Source organism: Semicossyphus pulcher, unplaced genomic scaffold (genome assembly GCF_022749685.1).
Source record: "Semicossyphus pulcher isolate SPU_LCO1_2020_fin unplaced genomic scaffold, fSemPul1.0.p SCAF_13, whole genome shotgun sequence".
Classification (NCBI taxonomy): domain Eukaryota; kingdom Metazoa; phylum Chordata; class Actinopteri; order Labriformes; family Labridae; genus Semicossyphus; species Semicossyphus pulcher.
This window is the reverse complement of record NW_027211637.1, coordinates 16,521,465-16,546,824: the sequence shown is the minus strand read 5'-3', so window position 1 is coordinate 16,546,824 and position 25,360 is coordinate 16,521,465. Positions and strand designations below refer to the sequence as shown.

Below are 25,360 nucleotides of genomic sequence, written 5' to 3'. Positions count from 1 at the left end.
ATCTGATATTGACTAAAGTACATAGCTGTAAAGAATCCTTTATTATTTTTATTTTTTTAAATCCTTTAAATCCTTTATTTCTACTCAAATGTAATTGTTGATTAAACCATTCTGTAGTTTCTTGGTAGTAGCAAGCAGCAATGTCCTGTGCCTAAAATTCATATGTCTGTGTCACTTAAGCATCTAGTCTTCTTGGGTGTTGTATGTCACAAAGGAGACATGGACTCAGCGACAAACTCTTCATGTATTCTGATCGAAAAAATCGTCTCAAAGACGTGGATGCCATCATAATCAAACTCGAGAACAACACTTTTACAATAAACTTAACTTTATTGACAGTAAAAAGTTTTGAGAATATCGAGGGGCACGCGTTTGTAACTGCAAGAACATCTTGGAAAGCAACATGACTTTTTGAAATACAGTAATGAGGCAGTTGTACATCTTTAACTTTGAGGTAAAGTGTTTTGTCATGTCACGTCATTCACAAAATATCGTTGAAACATTGAAAAGTCCACACAAGGAGACAAAAACCCATGCCTCATTTTCACTTCTGGAAATTACTTCACATTTCAAAAATAATTCACAATTCAGGGAGAAGCGGAAAATGACAAGCACACATGCTATATTCCATTCACACACACGTCTCTACTTATCAAACCAAGTGCATTTTTAGATTTAGCTTTTTTCTCAAACAGTTCAAGTATATTTTTGCCTGCAATTAAAGAAACTATATGAAACTATGAAGCAGCAAACCCACAATAACAAGTAAGAATACTGAGTTTGGTCTCATTCGTGTTCCCAATGATCAGATAAGTCACCATACTGTAGCAATAAGGTTTTTGGGTGCTATAAAGAAGCAGGAGGTAACATTTTATGGATTGAGGAGTATGCTGGATAAGATTTGGAATATAGCTGATTAAATACACCGAGGCTGAAACAAACAACACGAAATAGATAATCACAAGTGATAACTGAACAAATCCAAATTGATTTGTTGATTAATTTTAAATAATTAATTTGTTAACTCACTTATATTATGCAGATTGAGTGCAAAACCACAAAAAAATGATTTTAGTCGAACATTGCTGCAAACTTGCGTGTAGACCGCAGCACCAGTGCAGCGCTGTGGGATCTCTTAGAAGGCCGGCTCCGTTAAAAATACACTGGCGTTGCAAATTAAAAGAGCAACTAATGTGAATATTATGCGATTTATCAGTGCAGGAGAACAATAGCAGAAAAAAAATGTAAAGCCATCAAGAGGTGTTCATATATAAGCAGGGAACATAAAAGTTCAATCCCATGTAGGTAAAGCACCCAGGGCCATCAAGCTCAGCTCGCACTGTACACATCAAGGCTCGTGGTCTGATCTGCACCAGTTGTCTAAGGCTCGCTTTAAAATCTACTTTTAAATGCCCCGTTTCACCCTCAGGTGAATGTCTTTGAATGTTTCTTCCCTTCAAAATGATGCGTTTTCCTGTCTCACTGTGCAGCTGCAAATACTCTCTCTTCACACACTGCTCCAACATGCTGTAAACAATGTATTCCCACAGCGGCGTGCTGCTGCAGGAGTTAAGGCAATCCGTTTCTGTGCTTTGTCTGTGACAAAAGCTCCTCCCGAACCCAGAGGCACAATGCTCTCAGTGCATATTAAGCTTCCCTGACACACCAAACAAAATACCCCGTTCAAATCACAAAAACAAAGCTCTTAGTGCATACTAAGCAGATCATATGTAGTTCTGAAAATGTACATGCTTTTCTTAACTGTGCGCCACATGACTTCTCAAAAGTGCTAACTACATTAGCAAAAGATGGCTAGTCAAGATTTTTGAGCACCACTCCCCCTCCAGTTTTTTTAAGATAGAGGAAATCCCCAAAGAAGGCACTTTTGAGGCAAAACTAGCAGTTCTGCCAGGTGATTAGATATGGGAGTGCAATCAATCATACAATATAATTTGCCTCCACTAAAATTTAAATGTTGCAGTGAGAAGATTTCTTCCCTGCATCTGCTTTAGTTTAATAAATAATCTCACAATAAAACCACAAATCCTTGTACTTACACTCGGGATTTAAAGCAACTAATCTGGTGCAGAACAAACATGAGCCTATAACTTTAGAGAGCAGTCACCTCTTCTAATCTGACCTCTGACCCCTCTCTCCTCAGCCCACCTGGTGCTCTCCACGGCTGATATGAGACGAAAACTCATACCGGTCCTGGCTGCGGTGGCCGCAGATGTTACACTCGAACGGCTGGCGAAAGCCGTGGCAGCCCATGTGGATGGTGAACATGACATGGTCCAGAAAGACGATGCGACAGTGGCGGCAGTGGAAGGAGCGCACAGGCCGGCCGGCCCTGTCTAACACCTGCACGTTCTCCCTGGAAGAAAGGAGCGAGCCGGAGCCCCTCTTTCCCATGGTGGTGGGGACGGGACACACTCTCTCCCACTGGGGGTCCAAGTCTTTGGCCTGGCTGGGGCTGGAGTTGGGATGGCTGCGGGGCAGTGCTGGGGTTTGGTAGTGGAGGTGGTGGTTGTTGGAGGTACTTGTTGGGGCAGTAGCCCTTGTGCTCTGCTCCTCTGCTGTGCTCTCTGTGTCTGTAGAGTCGGGGCAGCCGTTGGGAGACGTGGTGTGGCTGTGGGCTGAGGGTTGGTCGTCGCGGCCTTCACCGGACACGCCAAGAGGCATCGCTGCCTCTGGCCCGCCTCCACCACGGGCTCGAGAGCCCTGAGGAGTCACGTTGCTGTTGATGGAGCCCATAACTGTGCGGAGCTCCGACAGGAAGGCAGGATGGAGCTGAGAACGTGCAGGCGGCTCATGGTTCTCCCCTTTACCCCTGCAACCGTCCAACGCAGGCTGAGGATTCATGAGGTCCCCGTCCTTCTCAGATCCAGAGGACAATTCGTAAGGTGCTTCAGGTAGGTCGAGGTGCATGTGCTTTTCACCTACGAAAAGGACATCAATAATAAACCCCAACTGGCATGGAAGGTGTATTTACTTCATCAACATGTGGCATGTGTCTTCAAACTGACAACATTTTGAGATTAAAAATTAAATATGTATGTGAAATACACTGAAAAATATTATTATAACCTCACTAAATATGAATAACAAAGCTTGCCTTGTTAAAAACACTCACCCAAAAACTTCTGTGGAGTCGACCTCTTACGTTTGGTGATAGCCAGTCGATCCACAAACTGGATTTTGTCATTGGAAGGCTGGAGCACAGGTTTCGTACTGGCCTCCATATTTACTGACTCTTCACCTGCAAACAAACATCACCTTCTCTTCAATATGAAAACTAACTCATTAAATGTATAAACATGGTGAAATTAATTTATATAATACGGAAACTGTATTGTGAGTTAATGTTTGTGTGATGTGTTACCGTGTGCTGTCTGTGTGTTGACTGCTGTCTGGTGGTCCAGACTCGTCAGATAACTGTGGCAGCGCTCCAGATGTTCCTCCAGTGTGCTCTGCTGTTTGTAGCTGCGACTGCAGTACGTGCACTTGAAAGGTTTTCCAACCGTTGGAGAAGACACTGCAATAAAGAGCAAAGAATTTTAAGGATATCTTCTGAGATAGACAAAAGTGCAACAATTACACGATGGATACTGTAGATTGAATGTAATGGTGATGGTCATTTATACTTTCCCGGGAGGGGATTTTTTTATCGAAATAACTTTTTGTTTGCTTGGTGTGGTCATGGATTTCCCCATTGATTGGCAATTACTGAAATTGTTCTGTTGCTTGCCAGAAAAACGCCTTGCCCTTCACCGCAACGTTTCATTTTAGTAAGCCGTCGGAGAGACTGACGTCAATTCTCCGAAATCCAGTTTAGCGAGAATCTTTTCTACGAAAACGAACCTGTGAGACCCGCGATCTGCCAAAGACCTACAGTATCAAGACTGCATGTGAACACCTGAACGTGTGTTCACAATTTGAAAACATCAACAGGATTTCCTGTTATTTGACTTTGAAATGTCATATTTACTCAAGAACCTCACTGTACATTGTGGTAAAGAATACCTATTTCCTCTGAGTTTCACAGAAGAGAGAAATGGACCTAATGAATCCCCTTCTTTAACTCTTACTATTGTTTACATACGTTAAACCTCATCACTACAAAGAGTAATGTTGTATTATTGTATTGTGTTGCCATTAAGGCTTCCTTATTGACCTGCATGTGTGCGTAGATGTCCAGCCAGGGCATCCCTCCGACGGCAGGCGTAGTTGCAAACGGGACATTTGAAAGGCTTCTCTCCTGAATGCAACTTGATGTGGCGCAGCAAGTTCCCCTTCTGGGTGAAGGAAGCTCCACACTGGTTACAATGGAACGGCCTCTCTCCTGGAAGCACAAAGGATCATTTGAAGTACTGCCTTTGTGGGTAATAATACACTTTGCCCATGCAGTGTGCTCGTTCTCACCTGTGTGGCTACGCTTGTGCACCATCAGAACATTGGGTCCAATGCAGATCATCCCGCACACCTCACACTGGAGCTTCCCGTTGGGCAGCCGGATGGGTGAGGCAGGGTTTGGACTGGCCATCTCATTGTAAATGCTCACTCTGTCTCTTCCTGGTCCAGCGTACTCCGTGCCCCCTTCCTCCATGGGGTCCCCTCTGTCATTCCTCCTGCTATCATCTCTCACAGCCTCTCTATTCTCCGGCTGTGGAGCACCCGGTGACTCATCATCGCTGCACAGCTCAACCTTGATGGAGTTTGCTTTGTCGAGAGAGGATGCAGGGAAACACATTAACTTGCATACATACAGACCATGTGGCCACACTGAAACAAAGGAATTATAACTGACCACTAAGAGAGCGATGCGGTGACGACTGCTGACTGTTTGGTGATCTCGCTGATGGGCCCTGCAATCTGCCATAAAAATCCTGTTCTGTCGACGACTCTCCTCCATTACCTGAAACACAAATATGCCCACATTATTAAAGTAAACAATAAAGTCTGGAGTATGTACACACAAATGTATAGTAGCTTTTGTTTTAGATATTAACCTACCTTGTGCATACGGGCGTCCATTGCAGTCATCAGCATTCATTCTCTCACCAGATGCCTATAAAAATATGATTTAAAAACTTTTGATTTAATTACTTTTTCCCCATTAATTAAAAGAAAGATCCAATCCTTATGTACAGAAAAATAGTACCTTTGATACTAACCATATAAGATACTTACCAGCTTTTTTTTGGTTCAAGAATTAGGTTATAGAACAGATAGCTTAACGCTTTCAGCTCCAAGACTAATAAGTTCACTGTGATTACTAACCTAGTAAATTTGTGTTCTGCTCTGATAGTTTTGTATCATGTAGATTCTTCTGCAACGTGGCCAGCAAATGAATATAAGAGGTACCACACTTATAGAAAGCTAACCACTGTTGGAGGAGGAGTTGGAACTACTGGGGGTGTAAAAATGACTGGAACACCTTAGTGTTTTAAGAAATCTAGAGCAATTCCACCACAAACTACGCCCTCGATTGGAAGATCTGACATGATCTAAACAAAATGCTATTTCAAGATATGTAGGCTACAGTAAGTGAAGCTAAGAGATCAAAGTTGTATCATTGCATCTGCAAAGGAAAGGAAACAGCAAGGCATAGAGGAAACAAATAGAAATAAGTCAAATACAGCCTTATTTATATGTAAGGTTACAAATATATCTTCAGGAATGATATAATATTAACTTTTTGTGTTTTATCTAATAGTTTAATTAATTTAATGTAGTTTTTTTGTTGTTAATTCTTCCTTTTATTGTCCAGCCCTGCTCTAAACATTCATACAATACTGTAGGAAAATTCACTGTAGGTTACATGGTGCAGTTACCTCACAGCAGACAACAAAATGAGGCACTGGCAGAGCTGAGTAACAACATTTTCAGACACAATATTTTGATTTTATGTGACTGGAGTTCAGGTGATGCTCGGTTTCATTTCATGTTGAGAGGGGAAAAAAGGAAGAGCCAGTTGTACATTGCTGCACCCTTTGCTCTAATGGATGACAACAATGGACAGAGGAGACTGTGGAGAGGAGGGGATGGAGGGAGGGGAGGTGAGGGGGGCGGAGACAACACCTCGCAGGGAAAATTAATATCCTGGCATTGGCCGCGCATGGGGAGCAACAGGCGCTGATGCAGCCGGGAGACGCGCCAGTCAAACCAGGGCACGGCGATTAAAAAAAAAAGGGACGCTCACCAGCGCCGACAATATTTTCTACCTCTAATGGGGGACTGTGCAGTAAAACATACAGCGATACATTTTCAAATAACTATCCAGCTTTTCTATATATGAGTGGCTACTTGTTTAGCTGCTCGGGGAATGAGCTCCGTTAAAGCACCAATCAGCTCATAGACGATCGAGACAGCGGCGAGACATAACGGCAATTTGTTGCAGGAGTTGCCACTGTCCAAATTATCCGCATGAACGCAGCTGTCATCCAACATCGAGCACGTCAAAGTGGCCTGAGCTGTACAATGTTTCTCATGAGCCGTTGCTATGGCACCCGACCACACGACAAATGGCATTCACCCCACCAACTACTCAAAAACATGCCGTACTTTCAAATTAAAACAGATGCAGGGTCTTACCGAGCGCCGCGGTGAAGTCCACAAGCCTCTTCCTTACCTGGCGACCGATCGGTGTTTTCCTTTTTAATTGTCTGGATAGCTGTTTGTTTTCCCAGGCGACGACAGCATCTCCGGGATTTTTTTTTTTTTTTACCTGGGAATCCCAAACAACTTCCGGGCCCATGCTGGGATACAGACCGAATAATTGTACAACAGAGCTCTTGATTCAGTGATTGTCGAATGCATCGATGCATGTCAGCTGCGGGTACAGGTGGTAGAAATGTGATGACATTTATGCAAATATAGAAACATCATAAGCTCAGCAGAAGAGTAGTTATAGCCTATATAGCCACTGCACAATAGGCTATCTTTATTGGAAAATACTGGCTACAAGCTGGTGAGGAAGCCTGTTAGATTATTAGAAATGTTCATACGTTCAAACAATGTTTATGATCAAGGCCTCTTCCGGAAATGCTAGGTTAAAATGTAGGAGGCGGGTTATTTTACTATTTCTCTCTCTCTTCTCTCTCTAGCGTATGTAGGCTATATATAGGCAACCTTTATTACATTATTATAACGTAAATTATAATAATTTAGAATGTTGGATTAAAACATAGGTGCTTAGAAGTTGTAGTTTATTGATTAATAGCAAACAAGAAGACATTCAAGTATGAGTGAAATTGTTGATGGAAATGTTTAAATCGACAGTACAGCTGTATCAACACAGGGTGGCAGCAAACTGCTGTTTGAGATCAACCATGCTAGTAACCAATCAGACAGCTGTGAGAAAATGTCAACATAATGCATGTCTCTGTGCATTGTCTTGATTTATATTTCATAAGAATAATGAAATAAAATGTGATCAAGAGTCTCACTGTGCCAGAGCAGTTACTCAGGATGTTAAGTGAAGAATGAAAGGCAACTATTTGAATCGACGAGGTCTGTGGTGTTGAAGAAGGACCTCATAAGCATCACTGATCTTTACAAACATCGCCTCAGCATCCTTGCTGGGGTTGTGGTCTGGGTGCCATCTCTTAGCCAGCTCCCTGTAGGTGCGGGTTATCACTTCAGGAGAGGCCTCTACGTCCAGTGACAAAACCTGCAACCCAAATATAAGCACATATACAGTTTGAAAATGATGACATCATTGTTCTGACACATAATATCTTTTCTCATCACTTTTCTATCCTTCACAGAGATCTGAAATTGCTCACCTGAAGTGCCTCTTTTTCCTTCTCAGTGTACTCTTTGAGCAGTACTTCCAGCACCTTCCTCCAGGCCTCCTCATAGTACCCCCCTCCAGTAATAACACACAAGATCCGATATGGCATCAAAAGTATGTACTCCAATACACTTCTGAGCCAAGGCAGGAACCAGAAAATATCCAGCAGTGCTGCTACACAGTCAGACAGGTAGTACAGTGTGGCTGTGGTGTTATGGAAAATGCAGTAACCCAGAGGAGCGGAGAAGGCCAGCCAGGCTAGACCGAGCTTGTATAGCCGAGGACCTGGACAAAGACACAAATTAATGTTAGTAGGCCTAAAAAATGCAGAGAGGAGCAAGTTATTTGTGTGATCATCTCACCTAGTTCCTGTGTTGTCCCGGGTGTCTGAGGAGGTTTGAACCTGCGGTGCTGTGCAGCAGTCACACTAGCAGCCAGGCTTATAGGAAGAGGAGAAAAGGTGCTGCCATAGAATATCGGGGAGGTTATGAGACAAGTAGCCAATGTTTTTTGGAGGTCAGAGGTCTGCTGGCCAACACTGGACACCAGATGCACCCCTGCACCCACACATAGAGGCAGAACGATGAGGTAGAAGAACCTGAGGGAGTTCAGTCCTATCAGAGCCACGGTGCCGAAGTAGATCCCAACACACACCTGTCCAGCAAATCTGGCAGGGCCTACGGATGGAGGTCTCCTTCTCTCTTTTCCAGCATCTTGATTGGCCTCTCCAACATATGCAGGAATACGCATAACCTCTCTGAACCAGCCAAACCCAAATCCGCCCAGGGTTAGCATCCATAACAGAGCATGGCTGTCTCTTCCTAAATATAAATGATGAAGGCCCAAAGGCCCACCTACTGCCCACAGGACGTAGGCCACCATTACACTTTTTGCCATCTTTTGGCCTCAGTGGATCAGACCTCGTAGATGTGCATATTAGTCATCCCTGATGAGTACCTGCAAAAAATTAGTCGAAATGTTAAGTATCTTATCTTGTCTCCACGTTGACACTTTGTGCGTTTGTTCGTTTATGGAAAAACTATAGTCCATAAATATCCTTAATAATTTAGAGGCAATCCAATCTATCTGTCTGTGTAGCTATGATTTTATGTGGTTGGAATTCTGGGATATATTGTTTAACATCAATGTCATTTTGCTGTTTTTATTTTTAAGAAGGGAAAGCCCATATATTTGCATAACCTTGTTATTCCATTTTGACTTCTGACAGCTATTTTAATAATTTTACATCATGCTTTGTATAAAAATTTTTATCAGATATTTTGGTTCGGTTTCTGTATGATCTGTGTGCTGCTGGTATGTTGGCCAGGGATATTTAATCTCTTTGATCCACTCCCTTGGTTAAATAATATATTATATAAGAGGGATTTATCTTAGCTCATGATGGACATTGTCATTTTAAGTCATTACGTGATCCAAAACATAGTACGCTGGAACTGTCCATGTTATTACGTGTGTTTCTTTTTGACTGAAAAACACATCAGGAACTAAGATGGTTTAGGCACCAACCTTTCACGATAGGCCAATCCTCAATAAATCCAAAAGTTGATGTTCAATGTACCCTAAAATACATTTTAGACCTGGTTTTGTATAGAAATAGCTATGTTACTTACTGAGTGCATAATTTAAATCCTTACAACCGATTAATCCTTTCCAATCCTTTCCGTATTGCATGTAGTTGCAACAGCTGGACTTTGGATCATGAAATTATACTGCAGCGTCAACGCACACTGCCCATCTACATTTAGTCCCCTTGATCATGTGAACTGATAAGGCCAGGGAAAGCTCTTAAAGGGACATTTGGGACGTAGAACAATGGTGCTTTAAATGCCTTAATCTGTTCTGTAAATGAGGATGCAGTGTAAACATAGACCAATACACATGTTATGAACACGAGTCAAAGCCTTATAAAAAACATGTGCTAAATGACAAAGAATATAGACATCATAAACACATAGGCTACAATGTGTTTTTCCCAAAAACTGAAATTAAAAAAATATTACTATACGAGTAAAACTGTTAAAGTGCATATTATGCAGATAGAATTGGGCATTAAAATGTTATTGGCATTTTATTGTGCTTTATGATTACAGAGTATTCTAACTGATGCAATAAAGTGTTAGTAGTGTTTAATCTGTTTATAGAGCTACATGATGCTTATATAGTATATGTACAACACTGCATCATGTGTTATATGCAAATTACAGGTTTTAATAATATCTTTTTGAACTGGTAACATGCAACTACATCAAAACATAATGGTAGAAAAGATGTAAATTATTCATTTTAAAATGTAGTTGAGTATGAATAAGTGGCATAAAATAGATCTAGCTACTCAAGTAAAAAAAAGGCTAACTACTTCATTAAGCACTTAAGTAATAGCACTGAAGTACAGTACTGTAGTAGGCCAAGTTTCTTCCCAATTCTGATTAAAACAAATGTATTTATCCAAAAAAGTCATGCCCTCTCACGAACAGATGTAAATATCCATTCATTCATTAGTATTTTGGAAAATTATGCTGGAGGCCTACATGTGAACTAATAACAGTGAGTAGGCTACATGTCCACGTCAAGAACATTTTAACCTTTAATTACCCTCTCTGGTATGTTTAGTATGTACACACACCTTTGAGCATGAATGACATAAATAGAATGATGACGCTGTATTATTAATTATAGTGATGATTGACAGCTACCTGTCTCCGAGCTTCCTCCCATCTTTTAGCCCCGCCCCCTGGAGACCCCTCCTTGTTTGTTTTATCAGAGCTGAGTGTAGCGGCGAGCTCGTCCGCCGTTTAAATGCAACCGGGCTTCTCGGCCACATAACCACAGCATTGCTTTGAAGATGAGCCGTGTTTTAATAACTTTTTGACAATTTTCGCCTCGTCCCAGCGCTTTTAAGCCTGCGGATACGGGTATGGTTTTGTAGAATGGAAGCGGAGGACGTGTCGGTTAGAGAGCAACTTTTCCACAACCGTGTCCGGGAGACCATAGTAAGTAACGCTGAACCATTGTAACCGTTTGTTAATATGCATATGAGGGTCGCCTCTAACAATACAGCCAGTCACCCAAGTACAGCAAGTAAGCTAAGTCGTTTACCAAGCTTTTTTTCGCGTGACTCATCGAAAGTTCAACCCTCAAATGTATATTGCCAAAGTCTCATATTTCAGCATTAAACAAAAGTTTTTGTAACAAAAGTTTTAACGTGACTTTAAGGTTATTTACAGGTAAAAAATGAGCTTCTTTTTACAGTTAAAGCTGAACTTGTGTACAGACGTTAATTGTCGCGCGGATGCAGCTGGTCATTATGCACAGGAACATGAAGGAGCTTACTCAGCATCTGGGTTGACTTCTTCTGTTGAGTTGTAAAGATCAGAGCCTCTTCTCAAATCGTCCTTTATCTGTTTGCTATGGTTTGAATTACGCTGCTTTACATTTTACTACACTAGTAATGATGCATTTTATCTGTGCGCTACTTTCATAGTGATTGACTCTGCTTTGTGTAACATCTAGGCTACAGCCTGTTGAACTTCAGACTTTACAGAAAGATCAGTTCAGTTACAGCAAGGCACATAGTTTCTGACCTTTAACCTGTTAAGGTACAATCAGATCCCATTGACAGTTCTTTTCATGATATTGGAGATATTGCTGATACGGTGTACCTCTTGTACGGTGTATAAGAGACAATGACAAACTAGGCTACATATTTCTACTGCACACTTCAGAATAAGTGGTTGACTTATCAATTTGTCCTGGTTTGCTGTACTGTACATAGATAAGAAACTGAAGCCCACATTGTGCTAGTACTGCAAGAGATGATGTGCAAGTGTAGATTAGGCCAGCAGGCAGATTTAGCTTATGGATGGATTATACATCATAAAAATTAATAACCTTTAAAATATGTTAACGTTCTAGTTTCAGGGCTCCAATACTGCAGTGCTTTTAGTAGCAGATATACATTTTTTACTCTTGTGGTTACTCATAGAAGGAAATTGCGATGAGAAGTATTTTTATTTATTCAAATGACCTTGTTTTGTCATTGGCCCTTTCACCTAAAGACCTAATGCCATTAGTCGAAACCCCCCTTCTTAAGCCACTGGCGGCCACAAGACTCCAGCTTACCATCTCTTCTCAGTGCTCCCTCTCACACTGGTCAGCTGCCCCTACATCTCTGGGTATTAATGGTTTCAGGCCAAGCTTATCATCTATCAGCCAATTTTGAATTAAGGAATTTGTGTCAGTAGTCTAAACAGTCAGTGTTCTGAAAGCAAAGCAGCAAACAGATACAGACTCATCACATTGAAAGAAATGGTAAAAGGGAGCAATTTGGGGTTCATAGTCTTGGCCAAGCACACTTCGACATGTGACTGTAGCAGTCGATCGAAGCCCCAACTTCCAATCGAGAGACGACCGACTCTACCACTGAGCCACAGCCGCCCCAAGAAGGAGAAGAAGAACAAGCAGATACAAGCACAAGCTGTGAATTTTTGGCTGACCGCCGGGGTCAGCCCTACACACGGGTCTGTATGTGACTGACTGACTGACTGAGTGAGTGACGGTACTTTCACAGCCGTAGAGAGAGGGAGAGTTGTGACATCCTAATGGCGGATCATGGAACACATTGGTGTCTATACGGTTCTGGATACTTAGTTCCAGTAGCCTCATAAGGACAGTCCTTGTAACACATTGCCCACAAAAGCTCACATTGACCTGATGCAGTCAGTCACATATTAGGTTTTGACCGTAACATTTCTAACTTGAGCTTTTTTTGATGCGGAACATAATAGATTGACAGAGAGAGAAAGAGAGTGGTCTCTGCTAATGTTAAACTGTAAGGCATATTACAGAGTAGAAAATGCATATGTTAATACATACATACAATGTAGAAACATCAAGGCTATATTTAAGTATTTGATACAGTGAAGGAAAGGTTCCTGACATATGGACTGTCTAAAACATAACTATCAAATATACAGCATCTATATTACACGTTTAATATATAGCATCATATTGAAATAAGCATCCTTTGAAATAAATTGTGGGTGATTTTTGATCGAACATATAAGCTGCAAACACTCACTATTAATGCTTGTTTTTGAATAAGATTTCTTGTTATGACTTGGCATTTACTAACTGATCTGCCTAAAGGCCTTTTGGATGGAAAACTTGTCAGATATTAAAATAGTCTTTGTAGACGAGGAGACAGAGAGTGCCAGTATTTTGGGCTTACTGCTTCTGAGTCACAGGACTTTGCAAAGGCCAGGCCTGCAGAAAACTCTCAGTGGTCAGAAGACTTGCAGGCCACTTTGCATAATAATAGTACTCTGTTAGAATATAGTTGGAGGACAGACAAATGGTTTGGAAAAAAATTGAGCTTGACTGGAAGAAAAAAGGGTACTTTAAGTTTGAAGTGTTATCAAATTTATTTGATATATATTTATTAAAGTTATTTTTTTCCCCACAATTTGAATAGAAAAAAAATCTGCCTTATTTGGAAGAAACAACACCATGTTAACATGCAGCTCTCAATGAAAAAGTTGTGCAAAAATAAGCAATCAATTACTTGGAATTGTAAATCATGTTATATGAGGGCATCAGGCAAGTGTAGCCAAGTAGATTAATGATATTGTCTACATGAGATGGACGAGCCAGGAGTACACACCCAAGGCCCACACCCTGAGGAGGAATAAGGAAGGATCAGTGATCAGAAGCTCATGATAAATAGTGAAATGGAACACCAAACATCAGCACATGTTAAGATATCTACACATGAGAAAAGTTGTTTGAGCACCATGTAAGCTGTAGACTGGAAAGATTATAGTCCACTTCAAAAGTGTGTTTGTTAGGACTTAAGGTTTGAGAAAAGACAAAGAGACATTTAAGATCTTTAATGTTAGTGAAGTGTTGGGTTTAATCTACTTGCCTTGTTTTGGTCTTTTTTAAGCAGAGGTTGTATAATGGTTATGTTAGAGGATAACAATCGTAGCACATAGACTCTGTCGTCATTCGTTTTCTTCTCTGGAGAACATGAACACCTAGCTCAATTTTCAGTTGTAGCTTCTCTGAAATCTTTTATCGCTAAGCTCTCCAACATTTGCCAATACATTCCAGTAAAACGATCAAAACTCCTGTATCAACATTCTGTAGCTACCCACCCTCTTTTGGATTAGGACAGCTTTGCCCGTGCAAAATATTTGTTATTTCTGGCTGTTGAATATATCTGACGTAGGTCTTGCCTAATCTATCCTCTTACTTGTACACAAAGTCCGTCATGCTTTGCCTGAACGTGTTTGGTTGGACAAGAGGCCAGGTGCCCCTGAAATAACCCACTCCGAGGGAGGGAGACCACTTGACATTTTGAAGGGATTTACTGTGCCACTGCCAACCTCCCGCTCCTTTTGAGCTAGTACAGGAACAAGGTTAGGCAAGATGTGAAAACATTTGAGCGTCATTGTTTTTGCTTGAATCAGCACAAAGATGTTTAGGTAACTCTGTGAATTTTAAACTCTCTGAGTGAACTCTTAGCCCTGGGATTTTGTGTTCAACACAAAGATGTCTCTCTTCTCAGTGGCCAGCTTTGTGCTGCCAGCTCTTAACATTGCCAATCAGCACGTGTTCACATATGTGTGGACTGTAAAGGCGTTAATCTGCCTCTCCACCTATTTCTCACCAAATATACATCCTTTGTTCCCTACTTTTCCTTTTGTTGAATTAATCCTTCTTCCAAACTTAGGCTGAATTTTGAACTATTTTGTCGACTGAGCTGATTAGTTGTACAGTCCATTATTGTTATATGAGGCAGCTAGTATGGTACAAATTTACATTCCTTTTTACACAACCAAAAGAAACGAATTAACTTGTTAGTTTGAAATAAAAATATGTAAACTAGATGTATTTGACTGTGTAAGGCATAATGACGCCATGTTAGGTGTGTACCGGACCAGGTACAGCACAATCTCGGATCCCATAGGCTGTAGCCTGACGGTGACATAGCCTCTGGGTGCAAAGGTTAACATGCCGGGCGTGTAGCCAGCGCTTAGCGATAAACGACTTCCAATCAAGTCCATTTTTCTGTGTGCTGCATTGTTTACAGAAAAGGAAAGCGTTGTTCTTGTGATTTACTTTAATAAACTGGTCTAACCTTTGCCGAAGTTTCAACATCATGATGCATATTAGTTAAAAGTCAAAATGAGGAGAAGAAAACTTGTAAAATGCTCGTTTGTTGAGCGGAGGTCGGATCGATCATTTCTGATGCATTCGAGGAAGTCGGGAAATCTGAACGCTGAACGGCTTTCGTGACACAGCATCAGGGAATTTATCTCAAGTTGAATCTTCGATCTAGAACGGATTGTTAGCTGAATTTATCTGCAGATGTCTGTTTATAGAGATTAATAAGAAGCTGTCAGGTGCCCGCTGATGGGAACCAGGATGTCATTGCGGCGCATTACATTCTGCCTGCTTTTGCTCTCCACACAGACTGTTTTTCCTGCATACGCCGCAGCCTGTTGATACGCGATTGGTCAATATTACTCGGCCTAAAAGTGTAGTACAAACAGAAACACTTGCCGTCCCTAAAATTCACGAACCTGCCTGGATAAAGATTAGGTACAACATGACGACAAGATATATTTGACATTTTATTTGCTTCTCTGCCTAAAACGGCATTAGAGTAATCAAAAACAGAAACACTGGAACCATACAGAAGGAGGGGCATATGCCCATACCCTGACCCCAATTGTCATTGTGCCATATGTCCAAGTGATCCAATTAAATTCCCCTTTGTTATGAATTTGATTAAAAGTAACAAACACACATTGTCTCACCATGGATAGTTTTGACCTACTCCTCTATTGTTGAGGGACCTTTTGTTGTTCATAGTATGTGTAGCATAACTTTCATGGCATCCTGAGGCTTAATACATTTTATTTCTAATGAACCCTTGATGCCTATCTTTGTTTTGAGATACAGGTTTTTCACCTGAGAGTATGTTGTCACATTCTCCAGAGAGCTTCGCCCTCTTTGTTTTGTTACTGTTGTTACCCCAGGGACAATGACAACATCCTGCCACCCTTACTGGGTTTCCTCTGAGCTGCCATGCAGAAACTTTCGATCTATGTATGTGGTCTTGCAACATAATTAATGCATCTGTCAGTTCAACACTTTAGTGCACTTTATTTACACTGTTGAATGGCTGAGTATACAACATTTATCACAGACACTGTTGATTGACAGACCTTAATCCGGATTATTTTGGTGACCTTGTGAATTTTTACTCAACAGAATCAAGGCAGAAGGTCTACTTCACCAACATTAAGGTTTATGACAGGAAATCTAAAAAAAAACTAAATGCGTGTCAGTCTCAGCTGTATTTATAATCATGCTAACAGGGCATACTTTGCATTTTCGAGGTAGCATGCAACACTAACATGCCGATTGTTTGTTCACATCAGGAAGGTAGCTATATCAATGACCCAGATGGCACGTTCTTGACATGTCAAATATCTTATATTATTATGCTCTAATATAAGTTGGTGATTATCCTCCCTCTAATTAAGTGTACTTTTAAAGACTAAATTAATGTTTATCGGAAACCAACAGTGACTCGCTAACATGGCTGACAATGTAGGGCTTAGCCAGACCACAGGAGAGTGACAAAACATGCCCACCGTTCAGACAGAGAGACATTTTAGTTTAACCAGCAACAAGGCCTTGGATTTGTTGAGTCTGATAGAGTTGAGTTGATGATAGAGAAGGAAATGTCTCTTATTTTTCTATCCATGGAAAAACTATGTTTACTTGTGTCAAAACCGCACAAAGCAAGCATGGCGATTGACCTTGAGTATTTTGTCCAAATTGTTGAAAAGTAGTAAGAGTATTGTTTTTCTAAGAGAGGCACTTGTATGGAAGAGAGGAGCACATGCCCCCTCTGTCACTAACAAGTTTCTATTGTGTTTTCATTCTTGAAACACAAGTTCAGCATTCACATTTGTTTGGGACGTGTCTGTTAATTTGTTTGCTGTAACGTCACTTTGTTTTCTCCTGGAAGGTCCACACAGTTGAGTCATCCTGTATTCAAACATTAATCCGTGTTTGTCTGAGCATAAAGGGTATACAGACAGAACGAGAGTTCATCAGAGAGAGGACTTCTTGTGTTTAGGTTAAAATGTTGAGAGCTCTGCCAGACAACAGATTGCTGAGTGAATATAGGTTTAGCCTGAATTTGTTGGTGGATTTAGTATAATGTCAGATAATGATCTTTCCACGCAGTAGGGGGGCTGTCACTGGTATTAAACCTTCTTTTACTACCCTTAATCCCTCCTAGTTTATCACTGTCCCCTATTTTGCTCTTTGTTGGAGTAAAATGGTAATCTTCGGACCCCATCTGTCCATCTTGACCTTGGCAAAATGGAGATTGGTTTTAGCTGTTTGCATTTGTATCCATATATGGCTTGTTGTGTTTACCCACACAGAACAGGACATTCTATGAAGAACAAATATGTTGTAGTCGACTGTATGCTTTGCATCTCCACAGCCTATGAACAATCTATCTTCCCTGGATGTTTTCGATGACTGTGCTGTTTTTCCATCCTCACTTGAAGACCTTTTAGAACATACTAAATCAGAGATATAAGCCAACCTAATTAAGTGGGTTGCTTATCAGCACTCCAGGGCAGAACAGGACGGTTTCTTTTATACAATTAGCTGCTAAAACAAGTAAAATGTAACACACTCTTTTTTCAGCAATGTTCTCAAAATGCGCAAAATGAAAATGACCTTTCTGTTTCTTTCTGCAGATCTGTGTACTCCTGTTTACATGCCTTTACATGGTGTCCTACCTCATACTGACCCACTTCAAGAAGGCTGCAGAGTTTATCACAGGTGAGTTTTAAAGTTAATAGATGCGCCACACAAAGCCGACTCTGTGAGGAAGATTGAGATCACAGGCTTACGGAGAATTGCCTGGAGGGGAATTGATGGTGTTGAAAAGCATAGCATACAGTTCTGAGAGTATGTAGGCCACATTTTTCAAGCAAGAACAGGTTCTATTCAGGCACTATGCATTGCATTTACAATATCTAGTTTTTTAATGTAGTCATCGTACTTTTAAAGAATTTTTAATCTATAAAAAAAGTCCATGCACGGCACATTTCAACCCAAGGCTCTGGACTTTGACTGTTGGAGTCCAGAGGTGCAGGAGGCGTGTTACGTAACATGTAACCAGCTCTTCAAGCAGCGTCCCTGTGGATCAGGGTGGTGGAGGGGCGGTGAAGAATGTTGTTACAAGACAAACAGAGGTGAACTTTTTGACGTGAAGCTTAGAGGCCCCTCTATTTAGATGACAACATCTCAAAGGAGATCTTTTTTTAACAAGCATATGCTCTCGCACCAACGCTATGAAACTGACTGCATTTGTCATGATGTTGCTGGTTTTACTTTTTGTGGCAAAATGTTTACAACCTTTTTTTGTAAACACAGTGTTTGCTATTATCAACTTTGTAGCTGACAAACTACCTTTATTCCATAAGTGCAACCATTATGACACAATTGAAACTTGAATGTGTTCTCTATTTTTTAAAATAGATTTTTTTAAACTCTAGTAAGTTTAGAGCAGGGTGAGGGTGAGGGTTAGGTTAAGAGTTCGGCAGTTTGACTCCACCAACTGTTACATAATAAAGCCAATAACTTTACAATATTGGAACCAGATGTTGGAAGTCCAGCTAGCCCTTTTTGTTTTTTTAATTTTCCTTTTTTTTTTTTCCAAGTGCTGAAAACCTGCAATGCATTAGCTTGCTGTGCATCAACAACAGCAGAGCGGTTGTGCCCTGTAGCTATGTGAAGATGTTGCAATATTTTGACAGAGTTGTTTTTGACTCTAAGGAGACAAAAACAGGTTTTGGACCCTCAGGCTTTCATTCATTATTAAACAAGTTTGCCAAAATTTGCAAAGGAAGACGCTACAGTATCATGCTCAGTGCTGTGCATCACAGTTATTCATACAGCGTAGTTCTAGAAATGCTTAATACTTAACAGGTTCTGGGGGGTTTACAGAGTGTTTAGGGCGTAGAGCAACACATTCAGAATGGTCCCTCTGGTATTCTTGATAATCCCTTCTTTCTCTACTCGCATGTCATTCAGTTTTTACTAGTGTTTTGGTCTTGCTTGAACAAAATGTTCCTAACTTGCTCCTAACCCTAACTCACTCCCCACTCTGAGGCCAGTGAAACTTTTTTCTTAACTTCTTTCCTCCTCGTGTGGACTGTTTCTGTCACAGCTTTCCCCTATGTACAGAATGTATGTAGAGTACACACAAACAGCTTAAACTTTCTTATGACAACACAGACTTGCTTTATATTTACATTTCAGCACTTTACCTGTCTGCACGTCCTTTAGAGGGATATGTGTTTGAACCTCCCTCAGTTAAGTAGCTAACTTACCCTTGTGAAAACTTAGATGTAAAAATGGCTAGAATCTCCTTTGCAAAAGCTGTTAACCTACTTGTTTCTCCTCTCTCTCTCTTTCAGATGATATTGAAGATGCCACTGTCAACAAAATCTCGTAAGTGAAAACCTGTAATGATTGACCGACTCACAGGAATCTGTGTTCACTCACTCACTGTGATTAGTGTCAGTGTGAATGGTTGAGCAGATAACTTAGTCAACGTGACATGTGTAGCTCCCTGAGGCCTTTTAGCAGTAGATTTATTGCCCCGTCTTGTTTGCGCCTGTGTGGTTATTTGCTGGGTGGTATGAATTGGGGCATGCCTGTGTCACTGCGCCCTTTGTCCCTACACGCTGGCACTGTATTACCTAATCCTGGGCCACCCTAGCCTTTCACCTAGGCTGAGGCATACATCACACCTACCTACATGTGACCTCACTGACAGCTTGTCTTTTTTTCTTCTCCCAGGCTGTGGTTGTGCACGTTCACCCTGTCTGTTGCAGTGTGTGCTGTGCTCCTTCTCCCCATATCCATTTTGTCGAACGAGGTGCTGCTCACCTTCCCACAGAGCTACTACATGCAGTGGCTCAATGGATCTCTTATCCACGGTACTTTTTTAAATTATTAGTCCACAACATCAAACAGTTGATAACTGTCAAACAACCAAGAGAACACCACTGTTTGTAACTGGTTCAGACTTAATGAGGATCACTAGTTATAACCTCCAAATCAATACACTACAGGCCTGTGTCCAAACAGATCATTATTATGGATAGAGCGTCTGTGACCTTGTTTGTTTCTAGAAATGATCCAAATGTTTTCCACCTGCTGTTTTTACCTCAGCCGACCCCTTCCACTTCGATTGATTGGTTTTAATTCAGTGTTCTCTATTCAATAGGTCGTCTGATATATAAATTCAATAAATATGTTGGCCAAAAGTAACCATGCCTGTAGTGTTGTTTCATGTGAGAGAATCAGATTTTCACATGTTTGATTCCTTTTTATTTATGCACATTATAGTTGTATTCACACATGTGACTTGGTGGCCCGTCTAGTTCTGCTACAGTGCTTGGCAAGACGACACCTCACAGTGGTTGATGGTGGTACTGCCAAAATGCTTCACTGCAATTGCACTGAAAACTAACATTTGTCTCTTTCTCACTTGTTAGGATTGTGGAACCTAGTTTTCCTTTTCTCCAATTTATCGCTGGTCTTCCTCATGCCCTTTGCCTACTTCTTCACTGAGTCTGAGGGATTTGCAGGCTCCAAAAAGGTACCGTCACTGGCATTCCCTCACAGGAGGTGCCTCTAGACTCCAAATCCATTTAATAAAGGCTTAACTGTAAGTTGACAGCATGTGTGTATGACCCTGTTGATCATCTCTTTTGTTTGTGTAGGGGGTAATGGCACGAGTGTATGAAGCAGTTGTGCTGCTGTTGCTGCTGGCTCTGCTTGTGCTGGGCATTGTGTGGGTTGCATCAGCCCTCCTCCATGACAACATAGCCAGGAAAAGCCTCTACGGTGAGTCACATGCATATTACAGGTATCCCTCAATGACTACTGGTTTTACCCTTTTTATTTAGTGTCTTACACTCTCCACCTCTGAATCGCAGACCTGTGGGAGTATTACCTTCCCTACCTGTACTCGGGCATCTCTCTGTTTGGAGTGTTGCTGCTCTTATGTAAGTATATCTCAAACACAATTACATGAGCAGCTTAAGACTTTAGCGAATTAAACTTGTGTATCACCATCTGTTTATCTCTCCTTAGTGTGCACTCCCTTTGGCTTGTCCCGAATGTTCAGTGTAACTGGCAGCCTATTGGTCAAACCGCGGGTAAGCCACAGACCAAGTGACTTGGGAAAAACACTTCCATCCTTATAGAGAGTAACATTTACATTAACAGTATTCTCGTAGCTGTGAACCATAGTTTCAACATTGATTGATGTCTCCTCTCCCCCTCAGCTGTTGGAGGATGTAGAAGATACTTTGAACTGCACAACATTTGAGGAAGACTCCCTCTCCAGGAAACTGAACTGTGAGTGCAGCACCATGAACACTCTCCTTCTTCTGATGATTTAATTCAAACCTGATTCACTGACTTTTAGTTTCTTACATGTGTTGTTGTGTGTATGAAGGTGGCAGTACGTCATGCTGGGTCAAGCTGAATATGGAGGCGATGAAGAGAGAGTACCAAGCAGTCCAGAGCAAGCGTATTGCCCTGGGTAAGACTGACTGAGCAGGCTGCTGTCTGTCTCACACTGATTACATTTTTATGATTTGCTGTACACTTCTCTTTTTACATTTTTTTTCTACATGTTTTCCTCCCAGAAATGCGTAGGAAAGCGTCCCCCTGGCAGCGAAACCTGGGCTATCCACTGGCCATGCTTATGCTCCTCGCACTGACGGTATAGCTTCTATTATTAATTCACTCGTATTTGCAGATGATTACACAAATGACACAGATAATTTATTCAATCATTTTATAATTACTGTGCATTACTCCTCAGGTGATGTGTGTGCTGATGGTTTGTTTCAATGTGCTGGAGTTGCTCCTCGATGAGACGGCTATGCCGAGAGGGATGGAGGTAAGGATTCAGCCAAAAAGAAAATGTGCTGCTTTGTGTGCACCAGCCAGTCATCTGTGAACACTGATGGTTATTTCTCTGTGTTTCAGGACCCTCACCTGGGGATGGCCTCCTTCTCCATGTTCGGCTCACTGGGCGCTGCAGTTCAAGTAGTCCTTATTCTGTATCCTTTCGCCCTGTTCACCTACTGAATGAGTGTGTAAACACAGAGTAAACTTCATTTGGCTCCGACTCAACCACTTACAGACTGTCCCTGATATTTGACCCATGTGGGATGTTGACTCATGCTGTTACATTCATATGAAACATGGCAGACAAATTTACTTTTCTTTACTGTGAGTATGTGAATTTTCTTTCCAATGTTGTCCTTAAAATGAATTTTAGCTATTTGATGGTGTCCTCAGTGGTGGGCTTCTACAGTTCTCCTCTCTTCACTGGCCTCCTGCCTCGTGCACAGGATACCAACCTCACACAGGTGCCTGACAGCTAACCTTTACATACATACATTTCATCTCGCAGTCAGATGTAATCAGTTGTTTTCTTTATTGTATTGTAACCTTTAGATGTCTCTTTGTTTCAGATGATTGCAAACTGTGTTTCACTGCTCATCCTGAGCTCAGCACTGCCAGTCTTTTCACGCACACTGGGTAAGGATGCAGCATAAATCAGGTTTCATCATGATACCATATTATATGTATTCTTTTAAAAACTAATTTGTAGGCCTTTGATTGATATTAGACGATATGAGCCCATTTAATATAATCCGTTACAGTTACACGGTTGGTTGGCCAAATTAGCATTCAGTGTATCTTGAAGAGGACAGTATGGACTGGTGTTTTTTCACTTTGTATTAATCGTATTACATTGTCGATCATCGAATCTTTAAATTGATGCATTGTTACACCACTAACTAATTCTAAGCAGGTTTAAAGTTCTGTGTTTTTAATGGAAAGTGTCCACATTAAGAATACATACACACTGTACACGTTTTAAGTATAACAATTAGGATTAATAGCATACAAGCTATATATTTAAGAGTCCTGTTAAAGTAGGCTGTTGTCCCACAACGCAATTCATTAAAAGGAACTGTCCATGTTGGTGAGACGGTTCAAAGAAGACCATGAAAAATGTGTTTTAAATCCGGGGAAACATTTTTTTTTTCTTCTGAAATTGCACAGATTTCTTATATAGTGGTATACTTTCATAATTAGCTATATGGTCATTGGAAAGTAATAAAACACATGGAGTTGCTGAATCAATATTTTACTTGTAGTTTTAATAAAAAACCACAAGAGGGCGTTGTATGCCATGGATACTGTAGCTGTAGGTTAGGCCTGCCTTCAGTAGTTAATCACTAGTAAAACACTTTCTTTTGCTTCTTTTCCTCTGTGTCAGGCATCACTCGCTTTGATCTCCTGGGAGACTTTGGTCGGTATAACTGGCTTGGGAACTTCTACATCGTCTTCCTGTACAACATGCTGTTTGCTGGTCTCACCTCAGCCTCCCTGATCAAGACAGTCACCTGGGCCGTACAGAGGGAGCTCATCCGTGCCTTTGGTCAGTCTACTTTTACTTAACTTTTTCAGTACTGTGTATTTGAAAACGTTGTATATATATTTCTGGGTCTGCGAGCTTGTGTTGCACTGAAATCCGTAGCTCTTGGGTAGCTGTGTCATATGTTTTCCCACCTTTGGCCCCATTTCCCTGTGGGCTGGTCTCTCTTCCTCAGATAGAAAGAATACAATTATTTCAGGAAAGTGTAAAGGGACAAGAGGAGAGCCAGGTCTCCTTGGGGACCTTAAGGCACACCGCCCTAGACCCCTCGCAGCACACACGCCCTCTACCCCTCCACCCAACACAAACAAGCGCTCAGAGCATGAACACGCCAACACACACGCACATACACGCAATCCCCTTCCTTACTACACAGATAGCATCTCTGCACTGTGGCAGCTCTCCTGCACTTTCCCATTGCCTCCCAACTCACTTTTGTTCTGTGATTAATCGACTTTTATTTCACCTAAAACACTATTTTCTTTAGGGTTACAAGTTTTTGCTCCACCTTATTATTGTGTGTGACATTATGGTCTTTTTTTTTTTGCATTTCAGGTCTCCACAGACTGCCTTTAACTGTGTCACGCTCCACCGTCCCCTTCAGGCTCCTCCTGGCCAGTGGACTGTCTAAAATCCAGTGACTTTTCCTCCTCACCACTGCCTGTCCTAACCTTAAGAAACTGAGCCTCTTAAAATATGCACATTTTGGATTAAAGGCATTTGCAATTCAGTCCCTCTGCCAGTTGGTGCATTGGTTCAGTGTGAGGAGACTGGAAAAGATGAGGAGTCTATCTGCGCTGTGTCAGTGGAAGCTCCAATCGAAGCTGTGTTAAATGACCAATATATCAGGGTCCAACTGTGTGCATTTATTCGACTGCAAGAACAAGTGCTGGTACAAGCGGTCAGCTGAGTCATTGTTGCGACTGGAAAAAGGGGAAAAGGGATTAAAGTCATATTGGCAGTGCTGCCAGAGTGGACAATAACAGAGCAACATGCCTGTTGAAAAGAGGATCCAGCGGATAGCCGTTGATCTGTCGACACGTGGAAAGTCAGCAGGGTTATTTTGAAATATTACATTGTAACTGTGACATAATTTCCTCTTCCTGCTCCAGGTCGGTTGAGTGCTCTCCCTTTCTCTGAGGCTTCCCCGCGCTTTCCTCTCTTCGGTTGTAACACTATTTTAAGATTGGGAATCTAATTTCCATGTGATTCAGTCTGCACCAGTGTTATGTTAGTTAATGAGAGGAAGCTGTAATTAGGAGAAAATAGATGGCTATACCATGGGTCTGCAGGTTACACAGGGAATATGAGAGTGAGGTAGTATTGTCAGTGTTTGAGCTCTTTTACATCTCACGTTAGCTAGTAGCTTAAGAGCATTTTCTGTGGTGATTCATCATGATGCAGGGTTTTTACTTTTGTAGATGAAAGTAAACGTAATGAGTGAGTTTGACTCATTGATTTATAAAAATAGACTTTAAAAAAAGCTTTACTCTTTGTCTTGTGAAAGACTTTTGATGCCATGTGACACTCACTCGGAGGAACTTCTGCCTTTGACCAATCAAACTGTGAATTATTAAGACTTTGTTTGGGGAAGTGCAATATTTTATAAACATTCCACTTTTTAACTTTACCAAAAGTAATTTCAATTTTTATTGTATGCTTTCTGTTAGTTTTCTGTGAGGTATATTTCCATCTCAGCCCTCTGTGTTGAGAATCAGATGAATGCTTGGATGTTTCAGAATGTTTCCAAATGTGACAATCAGTCTATGCAAACCCTTCTGCTGTCAGTTTCTATGCTTTGATAACAGAAGTTATATCATGTTCGTCAGCTGTGTCTCATCCTACTCAATGTGTTGGTGATCCTGTGTCACCGTTTGCCTTTGCTGCTGTATCAGCAGGTTATTAGCTGTTGGTTCGACCAGCAGGGGACAGTGTCTCTTAAACCCAACACCAGCCTCTGTGTTGTT

At 41.3% G+C, this 25,360-nt stretch overlaps 3 protein-coding genes across 5 annotated transcripts; 1 reads left to right on the top strand and 2 right to left on the bottom strand.

The window, feature by feature from the left end:
* Positions 1–330: 330 nt before the first annotated feature.
* On the bottom strand, positions 331–6,826 carry ikzf4 (IKAROS family zinc finger 4). The gene is made up of 8 exons (XM_069660166.1): positions 6,632–6,826; positions 5,014–5,068; positions 4,808–4,915; positions 4,423–4,719; positions 4,175–4,342; positions 3,383–3,535; positions 3,134–3,259; positions 331–2,939 (listed from the first exon to the last, which is right to left on the bottom strand). Exons 1-8 carry the CDS (start codon positions 6,755–6,757, stop codon positions 2,158–2,160), a joined length of 1,815 nt encoding a protein of 604 aa, XP_069516267.1. The 5' UTR covers positions 6,758–6,826; the 3' UTR covers positions 331–2,157.
* A 669-nt stretch (positions 6,827–7,495) lies between these two features.
* Positions 7,496–8,692, bottom strand: dnajc22 (DnaJ (Hsp40) homolog, subfamily C, member 22). The gene is made up of 3 exons (XM_069661065.1): positions 8,158–8,692; positions 7,788–8,080; positions 7,496–7,672 (listed from the first exon to the last, which is right to left on the bottom strand). Exons 1-3 carry the CDS (start codon positions 8,690–8,692, stop codon positions 7,496–7,498), a joined length of 1,005 nt encoding a protein of 334 aa, XP_069517166.1.
* A 1,908-nt stretch (positions 8,693–10,600) lies between these two features.
* On the top strand, positions 10,601–24,382 carry lmbr1l (limb development membrane protein 1-like). 3 transcript variants are annotated; one of them, XM_069659944.1, is made up of 17 exons: positions 10,601–10,806; positions 17,608–17,692; positions 19,336–19,369; positions 19,721–19,860; positions 20,422–20,525; positions 20,650–20,773; positions 20,866–20,934; positions 21,023–21,087; positions 21,217–21,289; positions 21,390–21,476; positions 21,583–21,659; positions 21,762–21,839; positions 21,929–22,002; positions 22,224–22,314; positions 22,420–22,486; positions 23,235–23,396; positions 23,949–24,382. In XM_069659944.1, exons 1-17 carry the CDS (start codon positions 10,744–10,746, stop codon positions 24,032–24,034), a joined length of 1,479 nt encoding a protein of 492 aa, XP_069516045.1. In that variant the 5' UTR covers positions 10,601–10,743; the 3' UTR covers positions 24,035–24,382. The 3 variants fall into 3 exon arrangements, with proteins under 3 accessions (XP_069516045.1, XP_069516046.1, XP_069516047.1); XM_069659945.1 differs by having other exon boundaries at positions 21,217–21,293; positions 21,397–21,476; XM_069659946.1 differs by lacking the exon at positions 21,929–22,002 and having other exon boundaries at positions 21,762–21,874.
* The last annotated feature ends 978 nt before the right edge of the window (positions 24,383–25,360 follow it).

Coding starts and splice junctions, on each gene's coding strand:
- dnajc22 (XM_069661065.1), bottom strand. CDS start 8,692: ATGGCAAAAAGTGTAATGGTGGCCTACGTCCTGTGGGCAGTAGGTGGG. Junction 8,081..8,157: donor CGGGACAACACAGGAACTAG/GTGAGATGATCA, acceptor GTCTTTGTCCAG/GTCCTCGGCTATACAAGCTC. Junction 7,673..7,787: donor AGGAAAAAGAGGCACTTCAG/GTGAGCAATTTC, acceptor TTTGGGTTGCAG/GTTTTGTCACTGGACGTAGA.
- lmbr1l (XM_069659944.1), top strand. CDS start 10,744: ATGGAAGCGGAGGACGTGTCGGTTAGAGAGCAACTTTTCCACAACCGT. Junction 20,526..20,649: donor GATTTGCAGGCTCCAAAAAG/GTACCGTCACTG, acceptor TTGTTTGTGTAG/GGGGTAATGGCACGAGTGTA. Junction 22,487..23,234: donor AGTCTTTTCACGCACACTGG/GTAAGGATGCAG, acceptor CCTCTGTGTCAG/GCATCACTCGCTTTGATCTC.
- ikzf4 (XM_069660166.1), bottom strand. CDS start 6,757: ATGGGCCCGGAAGTTGTTTGGGATTCCCAGGTAAAAAAAAAAAAAAAT. Junction 4,916..5,013: donor TGGACGCCCGTATGCACAAG/GTAGGTTAATAT, acceptor TTTGTGTTTCAG/GTAATGGAGGAGAGTCGTCG. Junction 4,343..4,422: donor GCACAAGCGTAGCCACACAG/GTGAGAACGAGC, acceptor TTGTGCTTCCAG/GAGAGAGGCCGTTCCATTGT.